The sequence below is a fragment of the Octodon degus genome, unplaced genomic scaffold (genome assembly GCF_000260255.1).
Source record: "Octodon degus isolate 3935 unplaced genomic scaffold, OctDeg1.0 scaffold00043, whole genome shotgun sequence".
NCBI classification, from domain to species: domain Eukaryota; kingdom Metazoa; phylum Chordata; class Mammalia; order Rodentia; family Octodontidae; genus Octodon; species Octodon degus.
In genome coordinates this window covers 15,680,839-15,707,872 of record NW_004524619.1, presented here as the reverse complement: position 1 = coordinate 15,707,872, position 27,034 = coordinate 15,680,839, and the positions used below count along the sequence as shown (strand labels likewise).

Below are 27,034 nucleotides of genomic sequence, written 5' to 3'. Positions count from 1 at the left end.
TCAGTCCAGGGAATTGAACTCAGGACTTTGAGCTTGCCAGGCAAGAGCTTATTCTACTGAGCTATCTCCCTGGCCCCCAGCACTGATTAATTCTTGAAACTGTTCTTTCGATTTGATTTGAAACTGTCTCATTGCTATATGTTTATCAATAAAAAAAAAAAAAAAAAAAAAAAAGAAGGCAGCTTCTTCTCCAACTTCCACGAGAGAGTTCACTGGGGCTTCTCAGAGTTTTGTCAACCATTTCCTACAGAGCTTGAGTTTGAAGGCCTTTGCACATCCTCTTCCCTATCTTGGTCTTTCTCCATCTAGGTGAATGTTCTAGCAAGTTGGTGTTTGTCTCAAAATTCACTGCAGTGCTTGGGAACAAACACCCGGCTGGCCTCTGTATAGTCAGAGCAGCGCAAGAGAACTAGGGCATGTAGGACATACAGCTCATTTATCCATTTAGCGTATAAATCTCTGCCCCTTAGGCTATAGTCTCAGTTGTCCAAGGTTGACTAGCCAGGAACTGTTAGTTATTCCTGAATCCCACTGTCCGGCAGCATAAGATATGCAGTCCTTGTTAGGCCCCTCAGAAAAAAACAAACAACAAAAACAACAACAACAACAACAAATCCACAATTACCAAGCCCTGAGCTGAGTCTCTAGGTGGCAGCCAGCTCTGCCGAATGGCCCTGCTTATTCTGGGGATGCGGCCTCAGGAGGCTTGTCTGCAGTCTCTGTCCACTGAATGCCAGCAAGGGCTCTGCGCAGCTGTCACAACCAAGAGTACCTCCAGACGTGGCCACAAGCAAATCCCCTGCCTGCCCCACCCCATAGGAGCCACTGCCACAAAAGCTAACAGTAAGTGACTGCTGAAGTCTGGGCCCCTCGCACTCTACACACTTATCTAAGCAGCATGGACACCTTTTATAAACCAGAGGAAGCGGAAAGGAAAAGCTGTCACCAATCCATAAAATAATTACATGTACAGAGCCCAAGAGAATTTGGGTTTCCAGGTTTTAATTAAGGACAAAAGAACAAGCACACTATTTTAAGTAACAAGAAAATAACTTCTCAGGAATCTGCAAAATGGACGGGCCTTACAGCATTGATAAAAACATGACACAAAAGACCCCAAGATACATAATTCTCCTGCTACCCTTTTCAAATGAATAGTCAACTAAATTCAGTTCTTTATAAAAAGCATAAGTCCTGGAAATATAATGTTGCTGTTGTAATGTTGGGTCTACATTTATTAGCCTGTATAATTTTGAGTAATCTGGACTCAGTTTCCATGTCAGTAAAGCAAGTAGTAATATCTTCTAAATTTTTTTAAAAATTATTTATTTAGTACAGGGTCTTGCTACATAGCTTGGATTCATAGTGATCCTCCTGTTTCAGCCTCCCCAGTACTGGGATTACAGGCACATGCTACCATGCCTGGGTTTGGTGGCCAGGTTCTGGGGCCAGCACAGCATGTGGTACCAGGGATTGAACCCAGGTCCTTGCATTTGACAGGCAGGCACTTCGACCATTGAGCTATCTCCCCAGACCACTAATAATATCTTGAAGGGTATTACTATTTTGAAGGGTGCCAGTGAAGTCCCAACGAGATATTATCCAGCAAGCACTGTCATTAAGGTTTTCTTTTTCTTTTTCTTAATGTATTTTAGGTCTACAGAGTCTACAGGATCTCACTACACAGATTGAACCCATAGTGATCCACCTGTTTTCAGCTCCCCAAGTGCTGGGATTATAGGCATGTGTTACCACACCCAGTTTTAATTGCCCTCTCAGGGTGCCCCAGGGCTGGGGCTGGGGCTGGCACGGCATGCAGTAGGTCAAACCCCAGCCACTGCACTCTGCCTAAGCAAGAGCTTTAGTCTGCTGAGCTACTTGGCCAGCCAATGGTTTTATTTTTTAAAAAAAATTTATATAATTTGTACAGGGTCTCACTATGCAGCTCGGACTTACAGTGATCCTCCTGTTTTCAGCCTCCCCAGAGCTGGGATTAAAGGTGTGTGCCACCACACCCTGACTCAGTGGCCAGCTCAGCGCATCTAGACGGTGGGGCCAGCGCAGCATGCAGTGCCAGGGATTGAAGCCTGGTCCTTGTGCTTGCCTTGGCAGGCACTTGGTCTGGTGAGCTATCTCGCCAGCCCTGTCATTAGGACTTTACAGAATTGGCCTTCAATAAACATTACCTTTCTAGTGCTACTTGTATTCTATTTAGAAGCACCTTCTCCACTGATGTATCTGAAGGAGGAGGGATGCGGAGAAGACGGCGGCCACTGCCCTCTACACTGGTAGTGTGCCAGGGGTGCAGCAGTCCCCCAAGACAGCTAATCAGCTCAAGTACTCTGCGAGATGCCACATCCAGGACCAGCAACGCCTGGATCAGGAGGCATAAAATAGAATTTGGTTCGGCAGAATGTGAAGACGTGAAGGGCACGGTCAACCCCTTAACTTTTTAGAGGCAGGCCTGCCCTCTGTTATTTTCTGGGGATACACCTGAGAGTGCATGTGAATTTCTCCATGTCCACGTGAGTCAGATTTTATGACATGCATTAGAACTAAAGGCTAAAACAATTCCAAACCACCATGCAATGATGTATGAACATAAAGTGCTTGGTAACTGTCCTTGAAATGCAGCGATTTAATTAAAATAGATTTTCACATGGTCACATTCAAAGAACTATGATTCTCTTAATTAAGTAATGCTTCAGCAACAATTAAATAGTCCACTGTAACGTCCACTAAGAAGGTTTTTGAAATACAGGCCAGTTGCAGACAGTACTGAAAACACCTGATAGGCTATAAATTCAGTGTTGTACATCCACAAATCCACTGCAAAATTGCACCTGAATATTTAAGAATGACTTGGACCTCCCTTTAATGGTGAGTGCTATGAAATCAATTAGCTGTTAAAATAGTTTAATTGGAACGTATGTATTTAAATTTTCGTGTATGTAAAAAATTGTTCTTCACCCAAAACATTCTGAAATTGCACTTCTAGGTAATGTGGTGAAATAACTGAACTTAAAACTGGATAAAACCAAGAATGGGGAAAATGGGATTTAGTTTACTCCAGTTGTCCACACGAGCAGTTTAAGAAGGAGGTTTCAGATGTAGCCATCGGTGGGGTCCTTTCTTCTTGGGGTAGAGCTTAGAAGCCGAGTGAGGGCACTAACTTTTATCACTCTCATCCGATCCCAGCCCTTTTCTGTCCTCTCTGAGGAACAACCCATGTTTCACACTTCTACTAGAGCCAGTGGGGAAAAACTGGAGCTATCTGTAGAAACAATACAAAATTTATTCTACATTAAAAAAAAAAAAAACAGAAAGAAAATGACTCCTTGGGGATGGTTCAGAAAATAAAAAAGATCACCATGAATTAAAGGAGGAACGTCTATACTTTGGTATAGATGTTTTGCTTTGTAAGAACACAGAAGATGGAAGAAAAATGGAGAGTCCAAATCTAAAAGTTACAACCAGGAACTTTATGCTTTCAAGATGAAATATTTATCTCTCTGAAATTATACACTTTATCTGCCTGACCTCATCCATCCTGTCCCATTTCCCAGTGATAAGACACTGTGAAGACAGGACTCAAAGCCCTTCCCTTTCCAAAACACAGACTTCCCAGTTACTTTGGGGGGGGCGGATCCAGTTCTGAGGATAACTTTGCAATTTCCATGGAGCGTGGCAGGGAAGATGCTTAATAAATATTGCAGAATGAACAAGAGAGTTAGCAAATGAGCGCATGAATGAATAAAGAAGGGAGAAGTTCTCACATCTTGTTCATTTAAGAGAATCAAAAGGACAAAATAGGAAATGGGAATGAAAATATAGAGTAAGGAATAGCAAGAAGAACAAAAAGCAAACCTGTAGTGTTTTCCTATAGATGCACTAGCATGCCTTCAGCCTAACCACAGAGACCACAGAGGGGAGAAACGCTACCAGGAGGCAGAAAGAAGCCAGGAACAAAAAAGGTAAAACAATCCAAAATGTCTTCTTTACCCACCACCCTGAGATAAAAGCATTTTGGTAGGAACTTCATGAAAACATTCTCAGAAAGAGATATATCCAGCTGGCGTTGGCATTAAAATACTCCTTTAGGGCCTCTGAATGTACTACTGAAAGATTTTTAAAGTCCTACTGCCTTTTCACAGCTACAGACATAGACACGGAACCAGATCCCTTTAATAATGTCTGAGACCCTACGGAGGTCACACTATCATCCTCAGAAAAGCGTGATGCTCGTATGGTTCATGTTCACCGAGCATCTCAACAGTCTTATGTGCCCAATACAACCTTCATGTCTTTTGGGGGGCAGCGTACACAGCCAGCAAGAGCCTGCTTCTCCGAGAATGAAGTCACTAATGGTATGGAGGACCTGAGGGCTTTCCTTTGGCTCCACTCTAATGATATGTACTTTCTAAAACAGTGCAAGGCATCTATGTAAGGGTCAGGCAAGGTGGATGGGATGGATACAAAGAGAAGAGAAGTACGACTTGGGGCACGGAGAACTTGTGTGCTAGCATTCTCAGGTTCTGTACCTGACGCCCCGCAGGTGACAAGGTCTCCGCAGATCCTATTCCCATCACAACAGAAGACCACAGATGTGTTTCCATCAGGGTCGGTTAAGTATTTGTACTTTCGAGACAGTTGTGAGCCACTTGCAAAAGAAGCGATCATAAATGAGACACAGCAGGGACAATCTCACAGTAGAAAGGCACAAGGAAAGTAGAACAGCAGCTTCAGCATGAGATGGAATGTGAAGATCGCAGGATCAAACGAAGGACAAAGCACATCTATCTCCGGCCAGGGAGCAGGGGATGCCAGTGGGGAAGGTGAAACGCACGCGAGAGGAGAGATAGGCTTCCTGGCCAGCCTCGGATGGATGAGTCACCAAGAACTCCTCCTGCCTTCCCAGGTCTATAAATAATTCCAGGTGCTGCCATTTCATTTAATTACTAAGCCTCTCCAGATGGAGAAAAATAATTAAGCCGTCTGTAACACCGACATGATAGAAAGAATGGTTTAGCAACTTGTGAGGCATTTAATCCTGAAGTTTCCTTTCAACTATGAATAAGGGCAAAGGTGAAAGAGGGCAAATGATTCCACTGACCTTAGGGAAAATCAAATGACTAATGGCAAATTCTGGGTAGAATTTAAAGACAAATATAAACATGCTAGGGTCCAGCTGAACTCAACTCTTGTACTGAGGCAGAATTGCTCACAAGAAATGAAGAAATCTCAATAGTTGTTGGCAGTTTTAAAAAAAAACAAATACCATAGAAAAAATACCCTACAAACCAGGGGCAATCCAACTGCAGTGGTAGCTCGGCTCAAAATACTGGTTTGCAAACAATTTGGTTTGCAAATAGAAGTGTTTAGCAAAACTTTGTTTTTGTGTGGGAACTTAGCTTCAGGTAACAAACAGGACCAGGCTCAGCTTTCCCACGTCCAGAACCGTGGAACCAATTCTGTTTGCGAAATGAACTTAATTTACCTACTGACTGGGCTTCTTAATATAGGCAGGATAATTTTATATCTTGGTGTTTGAAGCAAAGATTCACAAACGATACAGACAAAAAGGAAGCCAGAGGGAATGTCACATGAGAACAGTTTCTAAATGTAGATGCTCTTAAAAAGAATCATGCATTCACTGCTGTAAATTCCACGGGATCTGAGGAATGTACATGAAATTTCAGACATTCAGGAAAATGACAACAGGTTACTGACATGAACTAAACCTCCCTCTAAATGATGAATTCGATGGTATTTATGTGCTTCATGAAAAAGAGTTCAACAGACTTGAAGAACAAGGATGCCAAAGTTCCACAGGATGCAGAATGGAAGCCCCTGAGATGGTTGCCTGGTTAGAAAGCACTTTGGTCCCCATGGGAAAATGTGGGGGGACACTGCAAGAATAATCATTAAAAAACAGGTTGGAAGCAAGAGAAGAAGCCAGAGCCCAATTCAGAGGGTGGCAATAGAAAGTTCTTGGTCGAAGACACAGAGGCATTCTTCAGAACAAGGTCATTCTAAGTAGCAAAATTTTCTTCTTTACAAACTTAACAATTAAATCATCCTGTGAATTATTTTTGAAAGCTAAACCATCTTTCACATATTGCTTAATTGTTCCACTGCTTCTATTTCATGTAAATGTAAGTTTTAACACTTATTTATTTATTTATTCATTAATTCAAATAACCCACATAGAGTATTAGAATTACGGAATATTTTAAAGGAGTATTTAAGAAACTTTCAGTATTTTATATTTTCATAAGCATTCAAATCAAGTTAATAATAGAGAACAGCGGAAGCCCTACTTTAAAAACAAAATAATTATTTTAACTGTGTACCGACATCAATTAACGAAACAAGCATTTATTCTCTTGTGTGGTTTAACAACAAATGCCTGTATCCTTTGTAAATTGTTTCAGATTTCTTTATGTAAAAATAGTCTTTAAAATAAACTGCACATGTCCCTATTCCTTATCCTTCTGAAGGGCTGCTGGCCCGAAGGTATGAACTAGAAAAAGGGACCCTTTCTTGAAGCACATGTCCACCTTGTCCTGGGAAGACGCCATGATAGTCCCACTCATTAGTGGCTGTGAAGAAAGGGCAACTAAGAGTCTCTGGATCAGGCCGGGGCCAGTTGTGCGTGGCCACCAAGATTCCACCTTCAGGCTTGAAGGTGCTCCAGTGCATGCTGGGGGGGGGGGGCTTACTGCCTTTCAGTGATAACAATGATGCTATTACCAAAGAGGTCAGCTACTGTCTCGGTTACTTTTCGCTTATTGCTGGGACAAAATACCTGACACTCAAAATGAAGGAAGGAAAGATTTATTTAGCTCACAGTTAGTGGAGGTTTCAGTCCATACTCAGCTGGCTCCAAGGCAGAGTGGCACATGGCAGAGAGCAGCAGTTCATGGCGGCAGAATACAGCAGAACAGTAAAAACAAATGGGAGGAGTAGCGGCAACAGTGGCGACAGAGAGCAAGTCTGTCTCCTTTACATTGTATTCAGGCTGTCCACCGCAGGCTGGGTGCAGCACTCACCCTCATAATCCCAGCACTGGATCATGAATTAATCACACAATCTAGAAGGCCAGCCCATGACTGGGGAAAAACGTAGACACAAACCATAACAGCTACCATTCAGAGTTACTGAGTTCCATGCCAGCTGCCATGATCTGAAGATCATGCTGGCGTGAATAAATGAAAAAGACTGCCTGGGGCTATTTTACCAGGGAAGACACCCTCCTTCCAAAGGAGGTGGGCGCATATTGCCAGGTCCTGACGACCGCTACACCGTGAAGACATGCAACATAAACCTCCCATACTGAACTGGAAAAAAAATTAACATCGTATAGATTCAAAAGACTGTGTCTGTGAGCCAAAACGGAGCCACACACAGGCAAGCTCAAGTCAAGGCCAACACGGGATTCTTTGGGCAGCTCTCTGCCCACGAGGTTCGTACCAAGTAGAATGTTCTGGCAACATCAGGAGCTTCCTAAGGCAGAGGGAGCGGGAGTACGGCTCCCGTAGCAGCAGATGCACACTTAGAGAACTGCCCATGCCTAGGAATCCTGAGAAAATGAAAGTTTAAGACAATTACAATTCCTTATGGAGTAAGTCCACATCAAGATGGCCGAAGTCTACACGAAACGTGGCCTTGCTGGATGTGGATTTCTTGGTCAGTCACGTTTTGTCACCCCAGACAATGAATACTATGTCAGGGCACAGCCTCTTCCAGAGTGGATTTTAATTGTTTACCTCCTTCTTTTTTTCTTTTTAAAATTGTGTTTGGTACAGGCTCTCACTATGCAGCTCAGACTTGTAGTGATCCTCCTGTCTCAGCCTTCCCAGTGCTGGGATTATGGGTGTGAGCCACCACACCCTGTCTTGGTGGCTGGTTCTGTGTACTCGGGGCAGGGCTGGCACAGCATATGATACTAGGGATCATACCCAGGTCCTTGCACTTGCCTAGGCAGGCGCTTAGACCTCTGAGCTATCTCCGTGGCCCTGTTCACCTCTTTCAGCCATGACCACATGGGCTGGGACAGTGCAGACCCAGAAGACAGGAGACAATGACGTTCATTACATTTACTGTAGAGGCTGGTGCCATCCTGGCACAGAACTGGTACTAAGCAGAAGATAAATATTTCTCCAATACTGAAACGCAAGGTGCCATGTCTGAATGTGGAGATGGATCTCAAGATTTCTCTATTTTGGCAAGAAATGGCAAACTCTCAAACTTAGCATTCTCACAGAAGGATTCAAAAATCACAATCTCAGGATCCAGGATCTGAGTAGATTGCCAAATTAAAACAACAATAATATTTTTTAAATTTGCTTTGCATGCCACAATGTGGACACAAATGTATGAACGTAAGGTGGACTGACTCATATGGAAAACAAAAAACAGCTCAACCCAGACACTGGGTAAATAAAATTCTCCTTTATCTTTACGACCTGCTCAGTTTTGATAATACTAGATAGCAGGCTAAAACTTAGAAAAAGACCAAAGAAAAATGAAAACTAGTGCAATTCTTCACAGATGAAAGAGTAGTCACATCGTAGATATGCTTGACAAATTCAAACCTAGATTCCACAGTGACATGTTTGTTGGTTTGCCTGCCCAAGATGCTAAATGGTCTTTTTTTTTTTTTTTTAAATGTTTATAGAGCTGAAAAAAACCTGAAATTTCTTGCTTAGAGCATGCTGTAAATTTCTTCCAATATTCATAAACATATTCATAAACTAAATTTTCCTGTAAGAAAGCTTCCCTATCTAGCAGGACCAGGTTGGTATGAGCAGAGGAGGGAAGGACAGAGGAGGTGGAGAGAGTAGAGGCCCACTGACCTAAAATCCACTTGCAAGAGGGCAGTGGCAGGACACAAGGCAAGTAGAAGCTGGTTCTCTGTAGTGTAGGTGATGCTGGTGCTGCCAAAGGCAAAGCAATTGTGCTTTAGAGGCCGCAGAGGTCCAAACGGAATTTAGGTTCTCTCCCAACAGGGCAATGCCAGAATATGATTCTGGCCAGGAGAATAAGATGCGTACATTAGAGGTCTCCACACCACAGAAAGGGGTGGAGAGAGACACTTCGGTATGTAATACGTACTAAGTTCCTCCTGTGTCCTGGGAATCCTACCAGGGATTTAATAACCAGTACAAGCTTTAGGATGTGTTAGATGTTTCTCCCACACTACAGACAGGAATACTGAGGCTGGAAAGCTGAGCAGCATTGTCGCTAGGTACACAGCTGAGGCAGAAGAGTTGGGGCTCAAGGCAGATACTTTGCACTCCAGTGACCAAGCTTTGAAAACACCATGATGAACCCACTGTGGTTCATGAAAGTAATCAGGTGAAAGAGATATACTGAGGAACAATGGGGACAACTCCAACACACAACATAAACAACTTCCAAAATACCTGCCCATGACCCAGTACGGGATACACTCTGTAGGAGGACCTCCTACACACTCCGCAAGCATTACTGAGCACAAATAGCTAAAAGGTCTGAGACGATTACCCTTTCTATGTGTGATACACATTGATAGCTTTCCAATTTGTTTTTCTAGTCTGTGTTACTCCATTTTATTATTTTAAAAATTCTGGCCAGGGCTCCCTGAAATGATTTCATGCCCACTTACAGAACAGAGCCCCATGATTAAAAACTGGTGCCATGACCAGAGGTTTCTGACATCAGGGATAATCCTAGGCATTTCATAGTGTCACCTATAATGTGTCCTTGGAGTCTTTATCCAGGAAGAGAAAAGGGACAAAGGTGGCAAAGGGGGAGAGATGAGCAAGATGGAGAGGCCTCAGTCACATGTCACCCTCTGCAAAGGGCAGTGAAATCAACATCCTCGAAACCAGACTGTGGCTGTCTCAGTGACACAGCGGCAAGCTCAGAAAGGCCAATGGTGAAGGCCTATGAGGGGGAAGGCTATGACGCCCTTCATTCGTGCTCCTTTGGGCTGTCAGGAAGACATCCTCCTCCAGCACTGACCCTCTGGTACTGTGAGTAGCTGTATGTGGGTTTTGAGGCAAACTGTAAGGCTAAAAGGCAAGTCACGTGCCTGGTACTCAATTTACCTTTCACACACACAAAAGATCCGGTCCCCTACCAACACCTTGGTCAAGTTATTCACTGAGCAACTCTCCTTTAATTGGATTTCACTTATTAAAGAGTGTGGACAGTAGCATCAAAGACAGAATGCAAGTTTAGCATCTCTGGGCAGTATCAACACATGAGCCATAGGCAGTAGTGAACAGAAGCATATGAAAAGAAAAAGAAAGGCTGGGAATTCATAACTAGCACTAACTTTGAAACAGTGTCAACAAAATAGTTACCATGGGAATTTCTGAGATGGGAGAAAAGAAATCTCTTCAGAGAAGTGATTGGGGCTATTTATTGATCCAGTTGCAAGTAATGTCAAATCTTAAAGCTGCTTGAAAGAAAACCACTTTTTTTGAACATCAGCCTCTTAATATGCCGAAGAAACCTGTTCAAAACGTTCAGCAGCGAAGTAACTTAGATGATAAATGTGTTCTTCAATCTGCGCACCAGTCAAGTAGCAATAAAATCAGAATAATTCATGCAAAAATTTTCATTATGTTTCTAAACACACTTATTTACATTTTAAATCACACATTAGACAATATGAAATATCTTTCATTTAGACAGGTGTGAACTAGAAAACAGATGCATTCATTAAACATGGAACAATTCAGTGAATTAAAAAAAATACTCAGAAAACTCTCCGGATGGAGAACTTGAGCCACTGTTAACTTACTTGAAAAAATATGGCCATGGCTCCGATTATTCTGTTCTCAGAAATTGCAGTTTGAAAGCTGTCAAAGTCATCTGGATTGTAAAAGAAAATCTGCATCTGTAAAACGACAATTGAAAAATGTATTAGGGAATGTTCAAGCTATACAAAAGTAGAAAATAGCACAATGCACCCACAGTGCCTCGCTTCCTGCATCTGTCTATACTCCTCCTTTGCTAAAGTATTCCAGGCCAGAGCCCAGACCACGCGCCAATTTTCCTATTATACTTTAGAATGCGTCACTTCTTCCTCCATAACAAAAATACATTCCTGCCACCCTAAAATAAATAACAGATACTTTCTTATTACTTGGCACCAGGGCACGGTGACATTTTCCTCTTACGAAGCCAGATCTTATTGCTGCTAAACAGCTTGAATGCAAAACTAAGCTCGTAGGATTCAGTCCGCATACTGAGACGGTAAATGGGCACCTATTATAAACAAGCTGCATGCAAGCAACGAGTACTAGAAGACGGATCTCAGGAGCTTTGAGAAATGGTGCAAGAGCATATTTCAGTAAATTCACCAAGAAATGGAAGGGTAACAATATTAGTAACACGCTCCATTTCACCACGTGCCAGGAGCCACCCTATCCGTTATTTCAGTTAATGCTTTTACCAAGACCTGTGAAGACAGGAAAGGGATGATTATGCACAGCTCGAGGCGAGGAGAGCTGAATTAAACATCAGAGAGCTGAAATTCCAGGTGCTCCGACCCCGACCTTCAACAGCTCCTCTCACATTAACCTGGCTTGAGTTACTTATCGGGTAATCAACACAGATTTCCTCCATCCCGTTCCACTGATCCATAGGTCTGTTTTGCTCCAGGTTCATGCCAATCTTATTACTCTTGCCCTGTAATGCCGCTTGAGGCCAGACAATGTGCTGCTGTCCCCTGCTCTGCTCTAGGTGCCCAGAGTGCTTTTCCTATCCAGGTCTCTTCAAGTTCTGTATTAATTTTCAGGTTGTTTTCCACTATGGCTGTGCAGCATGCTGTTCGTTTTTTCACTGGGGCTGCCATGACCTGCATACTCGTTCTGGGAGTATGGCAATTTTAGTAATACTGATTTGGCCTGTCCAGGAGGAAGGGACATCCTTCCACTTTTTGACATCCTCTTCTACCTCCTTTTTCAGCACACTGTAGTTTTCTTTGTAGACATCTGTCACTCCCCTGCTGAGGCTAATAGCTGTCATTTCACTCTCCTCGGTGGTGCCACTCACGGAACCACTGTCATGATTTCCTTCTCGTTTAGGTCATTATTGGTGCACACCAACCTGATGAGGCTAAATCGTGTGTGTCACAAATGCGAGCTGGGCTGATAACATGAAGAAGAACAAAAACAGACAAAGGACATGTGGCAGCAGATGAGGAGTCATAATAAAGACAAAGAACCAAGCTGTCTTATGCACATGCGCCCCTCCCCAAAAGCACTGCAGGCGCTGCATAGATGTACTAGTAAAAATAAAGAAATGATCCTTCCTGTGGGACAGTTCATGCAACGTAAAAATCACTACAGGATTTGAATACCTGAACACACCATCTTGGTTATTCAAAAAACAATTCAGAGAGCACCAGCCCACAGAGCGGCCCCGTAAGAACACCCATATGGAAGGTATCAGGCGGGGGGTCCTGGGCAGCTTCGTGGCCCACCTGCTGGAGGCCTCCAGGAAGCTATTTCCTACATATCAGCATTGCTCTTGAGGAAAAGGCCAAGCTCTTCCACCGGGTGGGGCCTGAGAAGACCAAACACGCTAGTGCGGCACGCAGCGCCTGCTAATGCCCCCGCTGGGCAGCTCACACAGGCGCCACCAGCAGTGCATGGTGGGCTGACAGGCGGCAGACTTCTCAACATTTCTACCAAGAACTAGCTTCACTGAGTCTTCCAGAACGACTCTACTTTTTATCAAAAAAAAAAAAAAAAAAAAAAAAATCAGATCTTTATCTTCAGTCCTCTTTTATTTCCAAATGGTATGATGGGATTGTGTAATACACCGAAGCACCACATCCCAGGCAGAAGTCTGAAGATTTGACATTGAACAGTAAATCCCCCGAGGGCAAAGCCATCTCAGTGATGAGGTGAAGTACAGGCCAAAGGTAAACAGATCCCTGATGACTGGCCGATGGTGATGATGAAGTTGATGACCACAATGCTCAGAACACCACTGTACTTCTTTTCTGAAGGGTAATACTATCTGGTAGCCAAAATCAGGTCACTTGTAGACAACCTCTGGTATCTGAGTATTGGAGAAAAGGATAGATTCTTCTGGGGACGATCTCTTTGAAAGCAATTTCTTAAGACTGAATTCCCACTGATTCTGGCAGTTTCTTACAAATTTGTTGCCTTTAGGTTTGGACAGTTTTAGACATCATGAATTTATACTGAGAAAAAGTCACTCCCCATGAGGTGTGGATTAAAACAGTTTAATACAAGGTGAACTGCTTTGGGTACAATGCCACTAACCCAGGAAAGAAACTCCACACAAGTACATTCAGAAAATTACACTTTCCTTCCCTTTTAAAACTCAGGCCCTTAAATTAAGTTGGTTCACAAAAGGCTTTTATACCTCAGCCGATGCTCAGGGGTGGCACTGTTTAATGCATCACCTGAATAGCATGTGGTACAGAATACTTTAGGCCCTCTTCTAGGACATTTTCACTTACAGCTGGGTAAGAGAAAGCATTTCTAGAAAATCTGAGCTGAGGCCCCACCCACCTGGACATAGCACCTCAAGGAGCAGCAGCTCAGGTGGGAAACACAGAGGTCCCTCGTGACTTCATGGCGCGACTTTTGGACTCACTATTTTTTGGATTTTCAAAAAAAATATTAAGCTAAGTTATTTAGTGTGGATTTTTTTTTTTTTTTTGCCATATCACGGGATTTTGCAGTACTATACAGTATATGTATATTGTTAAAGTTACATAAGTTTAGAGTTTAGAAAGTGGTTAAGAACATCAGAAGTGTTTGTAAAAGTGTGAGAAAGGCTTATAAGAATGTGAGCAGGGTTTACAAAGCCATATATATGTGTATTATATGTATATACATATATATGCTAAAATAAATACAACATCGCTACTTCTCTGAGTTTCACTGGTCATGGGGGTGTCTGGACTGGAGCCTCTGCAATAAGCGAGGGGCCACTGTATGGTCTTCCTAGCGACTTCTCTGTGTTGTAGTCTACTGATTAGAGAACACCTGCAGCTACTCCACACATGAAAGTAAGGAGATGAAGTTTCACCCAGTGAAAGAACCTGAGCGTCCTTTGCTACTGAGGAGCCAGACGTGGGGCCAGGCTAGAACCCAGGCTTGGAAGACATCACTGGCCGGTGTTGGGAGCAGCCACCAAGCACCTCGAGCAGCCCCCTGCTTCCTGCATTTGCTCTCAGAAGCCATGCCCAGGGCCCTCCCTCCAGGATTCCTCAAAGTGTGCTCTTTCTGGTAGTGAGGATCTAGGAGATGCTTGCTACATAACAACCCTGCACTGGAGAAACTTGAGGAAAGAAGGAGGAAGGATCCAGAACACCTGAAGAAGTCTGGAACTGCTCTGTGCATCCTTTGCCTCATTTCCCTTCTGCACACACAAAACTTGTGCAGCCCCCTACCTTCTGCTGGGTAAGTGGGAGGCACTATGTCCCTTTATTACTCCACATGTGAGTATAGCTGCTAAGGATAAGGATGTTGTCTTCACAATGATCACATAATTATTAAAATGAGCAAATTTCACATTCATGGAATACTGTCATCTAACTCACAGACCACTCTCACATTTTGGGAAATGCCCAAATAAGTCCACTGTAGACCATTGTTTGGTTTGGGGTCCAGGACCCAGTCTAGGCTCACGCTTTTCAGAGAAAGTTCGCCTCTGTGTGTGCCTGCCCCTCGTACCCTGATGTCATCTGGAACAGTGCCTCAGTCTTTGTCTTTCTCTGCTGTTCTGTGAAGTGCAGAGGGCAGACGCAGGGAGAACTGACTCCCACAATTAGATCCAGGTCGTACACTGGGGCAGGCTATTTGTCGCTTGATTTTAACACACACACACACACACACACACAAATGCATGCACACACGCGCACGCACACACATCCTGGTTTCCAATTTGTATCACTATTCATGTCAGGCTTAATGAACAAAAAGCAATTAACCTGAAGATTAGAGCTTTGTATATAATTATTATTTTTTCAAACCCTTAGGGAGGGCCTGATGGATCCCAGGCAGGCACCTCACGCACGTGCGCCCAGTGACAGAAGGGACCACACCACGATTCTCATCTCACCAGCCCGAGACGCAAAGATTTCCGAAATGCACGTCACTGTTGAGGAAGAAGGCTGAGGCTGGGGCAGGGGGCTCTCCTCTCTCCGAGTTTGAGATCTCGTCACCGCGCTTCCTTCCCAAAGGCCTCACGCTCCTTCTGGGTGAGGCGCCAGGACTGCTGAGGACCCCGCTCGTGCAGGGAAGGCAGAACCACCATTAATGAGGCAAGGTCGACTTCTCTGAATGCTACAGTGGAGTAAATGTGCTACAAAGCAGCATAAAACAATGAGTGGACCACAGTCCGCAGATGCACAGAAAGCGAATCCCAAATTAGTACGGCGACAGGTAAGAGCGGACAGTCTCTTCGGGGGAGCGCTGCAGTCTCTCACAGTACAAGTGCGTGGCTCAGCCTGTGTGCAGGTTGCTGCGCTACCAAGAAGTAGCGATCCTGGTGCCAGAGTGGAAAGGCCACAAGGCCTGCAGATCGGGAAAGCGCGGCACTTTACTTCCTCTTGAAAATGTCAGGTTCTCCCCCAGGTACCCCATCTATGGCCTCAGATAGAAACAGAATATAAGATGGATTAAGTGAGGCAACAGCACACAGGTCAGAAGAAAGCTAAGCTACCGAATGGCCCGGCAGACATGTGCAGGGCGATGGCGTGATTTTCTGAGAGACGCAAGAAGACACAGGCCGAGGCTGCAGGAAAGAATGCTCGGAGGGAGGAAGCAGGAAGGGTGACACAAGGGGTAACAGAATAATGAGAAACCCCGTAAGAGGTGCAGGCAGCTACAAGGGGTGACGCGCACTGTCTAAGTGCACAGTCACCCTCATGCCACCCTGGACCGAGCCAGGTGGAGGTGGCGGAGGACAATGTACCCTAAATAGCCAAGCGCAGATTACAGTCTCAAGTTCCGCTGCTCGGATGACTCCGGAATCCAGAGCTTATGAAGCCATTTCTTAATCCAGCGTGGTTTTGAGGCCGTGCTGCAGCTTGTTTACGGCTGTGGCAGCTTGCGCGCGGCTATCACTCTCCATTTTGTCTCCCTCACGCTGCCAAATCTATCAGACAGGAAAATCTATGTGTGCGGGCAGGAAGTCTGCCTGTCCCAAGATGCGTGCTCAGTGCTGTCCGCTGCAAATGCCACTAATTTATTCCAGGAGTGAATTAAGTAATTGGGGCTCTCAGTGCCTTGACGTGAGGACAGCAGCGAGGGAGCCAGGGACTCCCCCATGGAGCCCTGCCTGTCCCCTGGGTAAACAGAGCCAGTGGCAAGGAGAGGTCAGGAGAGGGAAAGAACAAAGGGATTTAGAGCACCAGCGGAGACGGTGGGGAAGCACACAAACAGGTCAAAGCCACGGCGAGAGAGCTAAGCGGCCAGAGGCATGGTTCTGCCGGCACAGATTACACACAGTAAGCGGCCAGAGGCATGGTTCTGCCGAGCACAGATTACACACAGTACATTCTCTTCAGTCTATACGAAATGCAAACCGCTTCCTGACTTGAATTTGTGACGCACAAACAAAAGAAAATCTGTCGACTTTAATCACGGAGAAAAATGATAGACTGTTTGGTACACACGAGCATAGCACTCCGAGTTCAAAACTCTGAATGCAAAGTTTTCACTACTTTTTAAAAAAAGAATTCTTACTGTATTAGTGATGACGTTTCGTGAAAGTGTCTAAGACGTATGCTCACCATTAACAAAGCCAGCTCCCCTCCCTACCGGGGTGGGCCTCACCTGATCTGTTGAAGGCACGCGCTCCCCCTAAGAGGAGGAGCTCCTGCCGCCGCCAGGTGGCAACGCGGAAATTCTATCTGAGTTTCCAGCCTTTGGACTTCACCAAGCAGCGGAAGACTCACAGGAGCTGTGTGGCTCAGACACTTCGTGTCTGGGCTCAGCCTCACCCGCCCGCCCGCCCCGCAGTGAAGCCCCGCCGCCCTCCCCCTGCGGGCCTCTTCATCAACCTGCATGAAGCACACGCTCTGGAACAACCACAGCAATCTAAACAGTTCTCATTTTGCTGTTCTTATGGAAATAATAATTATTATTACTTTCCCTGTGAGAAAGGATACATAAATTAGGTGAAATCAAACCTCTCAGTGGGCCACCTGGTACACAAAGAAACTCACTGGGGAGCCTCTGCAGCCTTTACCAGAACAGTATTTTTAGAAGAGGCAAGTCTGAAAGGATAGCAGGTATTTTGCATCTTGCAGGCAAGGCAACATTGAAATAAACATTCGGAAAGGCGTGCTTTCTAAATTATCATTAATCACAAAGCACAGTGATTCGGACTCATTTGCCTTTTCTCTGGACCCATAACACGCAATTATCTTTAACTCCTTCAGAGCAGAAACCTGGTTGCTGAACCCAAAGTGCGCGCCAGAGTCACATGCCGTGCAAATGGGCTGGGAGGATTCGGGGTCTCCTAGGACAGCACCTGGGTGTAACCCATTTATTTGACTGCAAGTCTATTTGTTAGTTGAATTTCAGAATTTCTGGCTCAGTTGATACGTGTGATTAATCAAGCAAATATTTTAAGTTTTGTACCTATCCCTTCATAAGGAAGAGTTCCAGATCCTGGCTACAGTAGTAAATTTATTTAGGGATTTACTAATATATGATTCACAAGGCATTCGTCACAATTTAGCATAAGCTCATAAACAATCGCAGTCTCAGCGTGGGAGGGTCTGGTGGCCAGATCCAACGCCATGCATTCAGAAGGACAGAGTGAACTGTAGCCCTCCAACCCGTGTGGCAGGTGAAGGTGCTTCCCTCTCTGAACCTTAACAGTTCTGAATAAAATCTGTGTCACCAGGTTGGAGTTAGTATTGAATACAATAACTAAATAAAGTATTTTCTACTTGTAGCTTGTGTCTTCATACCAAAATCACCAGCTGGCTCCTATGTCTTTAAATTTTAGTTCAAGAGAGAATAACAAGTTGCACCTGGTAATCTGAGCAAGTACTTTGAAGATACCAATGTGCAATGTAATAACCATTGTTAATTTCCTATCATTTCATCATTTTGAAGTTCTGAAGCATTTTAATTGGGTCTCTTTAAACTACAGAAAGAAAGAAAGAAAGAAAGAAAGAAAGAAAGAAAGAAAGAAAGAAAGAAAGGAGAGAAAGAAAGAGAGAAAGAAAGAAAAAATAAGTGAGAAGGCTATTTGCAATATGCTCACAAAAGAAATGACCCAAATAATACTGAATAGTGAGGTGGATACACTGACACTGGAGCACAGCGGAATGTCCGCCGGGACGGACCCAATCCCAGGCAACATTCCAGGCCAGCACAGAATCAGAATCAAGGAAGTCACATCCAAAACTGGGAGAGAGGAGAAAAAAGGAGCAAAGAATGAAGGGAGCAAGAGAGGGAAGGAGGGAAGCAAAACACCAAGGAAGGAGAAAAGGCAAGGAGTAAAGAAAGGAGAAGGAAGGAATGAAGAAGGGAGGCAGGAAGAAAGAAGGAGAGGCAGAGGAGAGAAGGGAGGATGGATGACAGGAAGAACCCCGCCCTCCACTGGCAGGCAGGATGCCCCCTGGAGGCAGTGATGCCAGCAGGCACGGAGTGTGTGAAGGCGTTCTCCTCCTCATCAAGACACTGGCCTGTGAGCGAGCCTCCTTGCGTATGATACCACAGTGGCCAACACATAGTAGCGAGACAGCAGTACCTCACACACTGGACTGAGCACTACTCCAACAGTCTAGGGGGCGGAGCAGAGCCAAGCTTGCCTGCCTCTTCGGCAGGAACTTGATGGGACACAGGCTACGCTAGATGGGGGGATAAAGCCAGACTGAATCTATCTGCCCCACGCAGCAAGTTCCACCGACTGCTCATGGGCACCTAGAGCCTCTCCACCACTCTGACCCCCTCACCTATGGCAGAGGCTGCAGGGGATGACCAGAAGGCAGCTTGTGCCCCACAAAGGCCAGGAGGCTGCTGCAACACCTGCCATCACTGGACCCCAATCAGCTTCTTTAGTCCCCACCTCCACTTCCGGGGGAAGGGCTAACAGTTTTCCTATTTTCTTCTTTACTGTTTTTGGAACTGGAAATTGAACTCAGGATCTCACACTTGCCATACACTTTTCTTCTTTCATACAGAATGAAATTCAGGGTGAGCTATTGGGTCTAAGATGTAATACAGTTGGGATTTGACTACAACCCCACAGAGTTGAATTTCCCTACTTAACAACATCGCGATCAGAATTTCCTTAGCAATGGGAGTTACCCACCATGAAGTGCTGCTATCCAAGCCAGAAGCTTCCAGAACAGTGGTCCTTAACTGGGGCAACTAAGCATCCCAGCGGAAATTTAGCCATCCATGGCTGAAGACCTTCTTTGCTGTCATGAGTGGAGGGGATGCTAGTGCATCTACAGGGTAGAGGTCAGGACTGCTGCTGGGCACTCCACGCTGCGCAGGATGAGGCCTCACAGCAGATAATTTTCCTTCCCCAAACATCAAGAGCATTGAGAGGCAGAAATCCTACCCTATACTCAGCGTCACATGTCAGTGTACAGGGTGAAACACTGCATCTTTGTTGCCTTCCCAGGGCTACTGAACTTTGACGGGAGCAGCAGGTCAGCTGCAACAGGGCTCGTGGGCTGGGGGCACGTTTGTTGCTACCCACACGGCACCTTGGACACGGCCCTCACCCATCCTCAGGCCACAGCCATGACTTTGCTTCTTCTGCAAACATCACCTTGCTTGCTCGCACAGGTACTTTAACAGGAAAGGTTGGTTCTGGGTCACAGTGGGGCTTCCTCTTTGGACTCGGGGAGGAGGGGTCCCCGGGAGCATCTGGAACGCATTTCTATTTCAAAAACACAAAATCACCACCACAGTGTTCGCACTCTTGGTAATCTAAAACTTTTTAGAAATTGCTTTGCACTTGGGAGTAGCAGCCACATGATTCACCATGAAATGAAGTCTGGAAAATCATTTTGGATAAATGGACCTATAAATTCAATAGAATTTCCATGACAACATAGACTGCAACATTCAACCACAAATAAAAGGTTATAAATCATTCAAAACCAACCAAGAATCAGCAATATGTCTCCCATTTTGAAATACAAGAAACCTGAAATACAGTTTATTTGTTACTTACTCACCCAAAGTTCCCATTACAGTTCCTTCCTCACTTCCGAAATTTTATTTTTTGCCCCATAATAGGTTCTGGGGAAATGACGATGCCATAAATTTGCAAGTAAGCTAAATAAAATTAGCAGTGTCAGTGACGATGCAGTTGTGTCCCCTCCCCTTCTCCCAGGCTAAGGCATGAGAGACGCTGCTTTGTGCCCGAAGCAGCGTTTTGTCCCCTATCACTGAACGCTGCCAAGTCAGGGTCTTCATAAGAAAAGAAATTCATGCAAAATACTTTTTGAGATCACACATCCAAGACAGCCTAGATGATTCCCCAGTGCTCTTGAGTTCTGTAAATCCAAATCACATCTCGAGCGTCCTCGGGACAATCTCCCCAAGGAAACACTTAAGATTGGGTGGGTCAATGGCCCTACAATATCGTGCTTTCTATACCTGGGGAGGCAGAGACAGGAAGAGGCCAAATCCAAGGCCAGCCTAGGCTATATACAAGGGGAGGGTACGTGTCCTCCAGCAGGGACTTTTGTTCCTTATTAAGACAAGTTCTTTTTTTTGCCGGTTCAGCCCACGCGGGGGGCGGGCCTAGCATGGCGTGTGGTGCTGTGGATCAAACTGTGGTCCCTGTGCACTTGCCTAAGCTTGTCTAACCAGGTGCTTTAGACCAATGAACTATCTTGCTGGCTCTCATAGATGTTTTAACGGTGGTGATTCTTGCTTGTGGAGCTGCTGAAAATTCCACTGAAAAAAATTCACTCTATGAGAGCAAGGCTGGAATTTTCTCTCTGAGGAGCTGTGCGCAGGCAGGAGGGTAAAGGAAGAGGGCAGCATGAGGAGAGGAGGCCACAGGAACCACCCTTCCAGGGCATGCCCAGGCACTGAGCCTTATCCCTCCTCTGCCGAGCAGGCAGGTACTGAGCCATCTGGAGGAGCCATTGAGAAGCAGGACCCAAACACCAGCGGGAGGCTTGGGGGAAAGATTTTTCCCTTATCCAAATGAAAGCAGGCACCAACAACACTGAAAATTCTTAAAATTGAAAGTTCTTAAAAATATGATCTTAATAGATCAAGTCAAAATGAAAAATAAATATGCACATTTCATTTGATTTTAAAATGGCATACGCCGGGGCTGGCCATTTGCTCAGCAGATTAAAGCATCTGCAAGCAGGCACAGGGGCCAGGAGTTCCATCCCTGGGCCTGCTGTGTTGGCCCCACTCCTGGGGCACACTGAGATGGTGAAGGAGCCTGGGCATGGTGGCGCGCGCCTGTAATCCCGGCTCTTGGGAGGCTGAAAACAGGCGGGTCACTACGAGTCTGATCTAGTAGTGAGACCCTGAACACCCTGTAGACTCTCCCCCTCCCAAAAAAAAAGGCATACACCACAATGCTGTGTGTTTTGTGTATGAATATATATAGCTACAGAGAGAAAGGCAAGGATATTATCCCAAGCCTACCTCTGGGAAAATAACATGAATGGATGTTGGTTTACCCAGGAAAAGAGATTGGTTTGGGTCCAAGAAAAATGTTTGTTCCATCACAAAATACTGTTGTCCCAACACACATACGCACACACACACACACCACTAAATAATAGGTCATCTAGAAAAAAATCCTCCTTGAAATGAGAAAAAGGGGAGAGAGACTGAGACTGAGAGAGAGAGAGAGAGAGAGAGAGAGAGAGAGAGAGAGAAAGCAAGAGTGAAATACTAAACAGAAAAGACCAAAACTAAAGTTTCTACCATAGGTCCAAAGAGAAAAGGTAAGCTAATGGATTGATTTGGGACCCAACTCGGAGTACCAGGCTTATCATAAAAGTGCTCTAAAGGAACGAATCTATCAGCCTCAGTGACACACTGCTCAGCATCCCATGGGTGTGTGTGTGTGTGCGTGCACGCGTGCACACGCATGTGATCCTCTTGACCTGATCAGATGACACATTTCACTATTCATTTGCTTCCAGCTGCAGCCAAAGAGCACTGCATAAACTCACAGGGCTACACGAGAGGTAGAAATCAGAGCGCTCCCTGCTTCCCACCCACGTAGATTATTAATTCAGTTAGCGTATCTGCCCTGTTACAAGGCATATGTATTTAGACTAATAGTTCCTCACCTTTCTGGCTGTGAAACTGTAGTACTCTAAGTACAGGCTCTTCTCAGTCATATCGCTGGTCAGAAAGATACTAGAGAACCTGCGAGTGAGACAGGGCTGTCCAAGTTGGGTGAAGCACCAGTGCTGTTCCCAGAGGGCAGAGCCCAAAAGGGGGGACTTGGAAAGCGGCTCTGGGCCACAGCCAGAGGCAGCGGCGGGGAGGAAAGGGACTGCTACGACCACAGCTCTGATCAGAGTTGGCCATATTCTTGGCTCGAGGAGCCTTCCCATGAATTCCCTGCAAACTGGCTTTGGATTTCAGAGATCCAAAGATGACGTGTGAGGCCGAATCAGAGACAGTATGTGAAGTGATAGAGATGCTGCTGTTTGCAAACAGGCCTCACCTGTGGCCGAGACTGCAGACACATCCCTTAACTTTTCTAAGTCTGTACCCCAACATATGGACAACTGAGATGGTGTTATTAGATACGTTTGGGGGTGATTTTTTTTTAAAGGTTGAAAGAGTGAATACAACCTTTTAAAAATTTGGGGTTGGGACTTAACACTGAAGAGGAAAAAGAAGAATTTCATAAAGCAGTAGAATTCTATAAATGTTATATTCCTCATCATTAAAAAAATCTCTTTTAAAAACCACATTTCTTATTTGTTGAAACTGTCCTTCCGATTTGATTTGAAACTGTCTCATTGCTATCTATTTGTCAATAAAACTTTGAAAAAAAAAAAAACACATTTCTATTGAACTAGTAAATACAAAAATATTTATTGTGCAACTTTAAAGTCTTAAGTTCATTACACTTTTATATCTTCTCATTCTGGTTCATTTCTTCCTACTCTTCCCAACATTTTGCTATGAAAAAAATTTTCAAAATAGAAAGTTGGTGTGAAGAATTCTATGGTGAGTCCTACAAACTCAACCTTGACTCTGCCATTCACTTTTTAATGCACTTGTTTGCTGAGCAACTGCCCAACCCTCTATCTGCTCACTGACACACGGACCTAAGTCAAGGGGAGAAGACTCCTGTGGGATGTTCTGGCCCCTGCCATTGCCACACTCGTCCCCCAGCATTCACAGCGAGCCACGCAAAGGCTTCAGGCCACAGGGCCACGCAGAGGCTGCCCTGCTGACTTGTAAAGGGGTTAATAACTATTAATGAGAGTATCTCAAAACACTGGCAGATAAATCTCAGCAGGCAACAGTTAATAATTTAGAACAAAAAGAGTTTAAAGCAGGGGACTGAGAACAGCAAAGTACCGAAAGCCATGGCTTTATAAAGTCAAGAATCTACAGGAGACAGCATCAGCCAATAATCACGGTATTGATTGGCTCCACTCATCACCTGTCCAGAGTGTCTAATCAACAGAAAGTCTCACTGTATGTTAAACATCGTGGTGTACAAATACTTATTTCTTTCACTTGGGTTGGATCCATAACATACAGTGTAACAATGAGCAGGCCCACAAGACTGACCGGAGGACTGGTTCCTTACCTCCCCAGGAGGAAGGCCAGCCACTACCAAAAGTCACCCTCACACAACCTGCTGCTCAAACCCTGATCCAATCTTAAATCTTTTTTTTTTCTAGTTTTTTTTTTTAATTATTTATTTATTTTTATTTATTGTGTGTGTGTGTGGCCAGCTCAGCCCACCAGGGGGCGGGCTGGCTGGCATGTGGTGCTGGGGGATCGAACCGCGGTCCCTGTTCTTTGCCAAGCCTTGTTTCAAGTAGGTGCTTTAGACCACTGAGCCATCTCTCCAGCCCCCCAATCTTAAATCTTAAGAAGCTGTTTTAAGCCAAAAGATCCTAGGAACTGCCTGCCTTCATTGGAATTCAAGCAGTGCCGCAGGTGTTTATGAGGAAGACTCTGAGAGAACAAAAAGCATTTTTTAAAAAAGAGGAGACAAGTTCATTGTCAATCTACATGAAATGAACCACATAAATTATGCGGCATCCAAGCTGTTGAATATTATGCAGCTATTAAGAAGAATGATGGTGATTCTGTATCTGCTATGCAAAGAGGGTGCACAGAGTGATGGCTTCAAAGGGCGAGTCAAGGATCGCTACACACGGTCAGCCCATTTGCCAAGTAAGAAGGAAAATACAGACACTGGAAAATCAGGAACAATCTGTAAGAAACTTCCTGCAGTTACACCAAAGGAGTGAAAATGCAGGGGCTGAGATGAAGCAATGACTTCAATTTCTACCCCATAAACTCAGACTCGGGACCACTTAAAGATTTGTCAATAAGAATTCCTTTCATGAATATTCGACATAACAAGTGCAAGATCCATAATCAAAGAAAGATTAAAATGGGAATGAAATACCATAGACTTCCTACAGATTGATGTAAAGAATAGTACAGAAGCCTCAGTGCCACTGTGCATAAGCTCAGTGACATTTCACAGGGAATACATCCATACCTGCAGCCTCCAAATGCGGGTACAGTGTCCTCCTTGCTCCAGAGAAGTTATTCATTGACTAGCTGAACTCTAAGCCCATTCTAAAAATGATGTTCTGCGATGCTTTAAAACAAACCTAAATGTATACCTCAGGCCTCTGTCCACATTTTCTGTAAGGCTGATGGCTGTTAAGGTCAGAGGTTCGTTTCCTGAGTGGCATCAGAATTCTGGGAGGGCAGGTTTTAGAGCTGCTATCAAGGTGACTGCTAGTGTCTGGCTGGAATGAGATTCTGGTAAAACAGAATCTGAGAGACTCTGTTTAAAAATCCTCATCCGGGTTGGAAGGATCAAGACGGTGGAGTGGTAGGCAGCTGGAAAAGCCTCTCTGAGAGTCGCGGCTCAGATGCTGGAATACAGCAGTGTGAGGAAGACAAGGGGGGAAGTGGGTCCCGAGCCAGGAAGGATCTGAAGTGTGAACTGAGGCCCAGGGAGAGTGTGAAGAGGAAAGGTTCAGTGAAGAGGAAGGAGATGGCGGGCAGAACTTTCCCCTGACATAGGACTCCCTGTATGAGAGGAGCAATTCAATTCTGTGGACATACGCTGACCGCTGGCCACCCACAGGCCTCCACGGAGACCCAGCAGTGGATGGCATCAGTGGGCCTGGAGGACTGCCTTAGCTGGTGCTGAGTACTCTGGGCTTAGTCACCACAGTGACAGTGCCATTGGCTGGGAGCTAGCTTGGAGAGGGACCAACTCAGCTGACTGAGCTCAGAACTCAGAATGACAGCTGGTTCCCTCGGGTGGCTCCCAGCTGGGACAAGGCCCACAGAAGGTGCACTGAGGGCTGCAGGCTGAATGAGCCTGGTCTTGGCCACACGGTGCAGGCTCCCTGAGGTTATCCACTACCCTACCAAAAAGCTACTGCTGGCTTGCAGGGATGGATCAACATGGCTCAGACTCTGTCTCCACACAGCGTCTTCCAGTGACAGCGGAGACATACCAGGAAGTGCACTTTCTGCTTCTTTTCTTTCTGTTTATTTTGTTGGGGTGGTGGTGGTTGTTTGTGTTTTCATTTTTTTTTATCTTGTTTTTATAGGAGTATGAGCGTGGCTGCTACCCTTTTTGCAGTTGTGGCTTTGTTCCTATAATCACTTCATTTTCTCTTTCCCTGCCGTCTTCTGTACTAGTTTTACAAAGTTAGTGTGATCCCTCTTTGTCCTCCATCCTTAGGCCAAATTGCTAGCTCTTCTTCCACTTCTTTATTTTCTCCTTAACCCATTCTAAATTGCAACCCTGAGGGAAAAATTGACATACTAAGGACATGGGTGCTGCATATAATTTTCTGGCATGTTTTACTTTTTTTTTTTTTTATAAAACCATAAACTCAGTTCATATGGTTAACAGTGGCAAATTAATGGTTAACTCAGTATGTCATTTTGTAGGATATGTTGAATGCTATTGTCATTTCTGATGGTACCACTATAGCCAAAAGTGACATAATTGTTCTCAACAGCTACTCTTCCTGGAATTCCAAGACTGAGATTGACTAAGGGTCACAGAAACACAGCGGCACAGTGCCAAAGAACCAGGGGCTGAGCCAAACAGGCAGCAACTTATCATCCCTAGCAAATTGAAGTAGTAGGATCTTGCAAAAGCCTCAAAACCTAAAAAACACCTATACCTGGAAAATACCTGAGAGCGGTAGTCATTTCATAAGCGTTCTAAATATTAGCAATAAAGCAACCCCCCACAGGCAATATAGAAGCACTACACCAGGAATTAAACTAAAGAACTAAGAAAAGAAAATGAGAAGATGCTTAAATAAGATGCAACACCAGACACCCAGTTCACTAAAGGCAAGCCCAGGGGGCAGTGAGGTGGGACAACCCTAAGCCACCCACCTGGCCTCTCAGACGTGATAACAATAAAGCAATCAAATGAGGGCTTGAGACAAATATTCAAGTCAGAAATAACTTTTCAGATAACTGCTGAGATAGTGCCCATAATGAAAACCATGGTTAGTGACTCTAGAGTAGATACTGACAAGAAGTAGAGGAGCTTAAAAAAATTATGGAAGCTATGAATGCCCAGCATGTGGAAGAAACGGAATCTACAAGGCAGGCTCAAGGAGATGTCCCGGAGGATGAGAATTCCACTGAAAGTAACCTCGGCAGATTAAGCCAGTGTGGGGACAGGACCTCAGATATAGAAGACAGGCTTGTGGGTAGTGATGACGAAAAGACTTTTTTTCTTAATATCAAGAGACTAGGCCAGTGAGATAGCTCAGCAGTCTAAAGTACCTGCTTAGGCAAGCACACAGAGACTGCGGTTCAATCCCCAGCAC

General features: G+C 44.9%; 1 protein-coding gene across 1 annotated transcript in view; it reads right to left on the bottom strand.

The window, feature by feature from the left end:
• Positions 1–27,034, bottom strand: part of Ptprg (protein tyrosine phosphatase, receptor type G) — a 703,518-nt gene that overhangs the window by 184,612 nt on the left and 491,872 nt on the right. Inside the window, exon 5 of the mRNA XM_004631705.3 lies at positions 10,796–10,891. Coding sequence (XP_004631762.1) covers positions 10,796–10,891 — 96 coding nt within the window. The remainder of the gene's footprint in view (positions 1–10,795; positions 10,892–27,034) is intronic.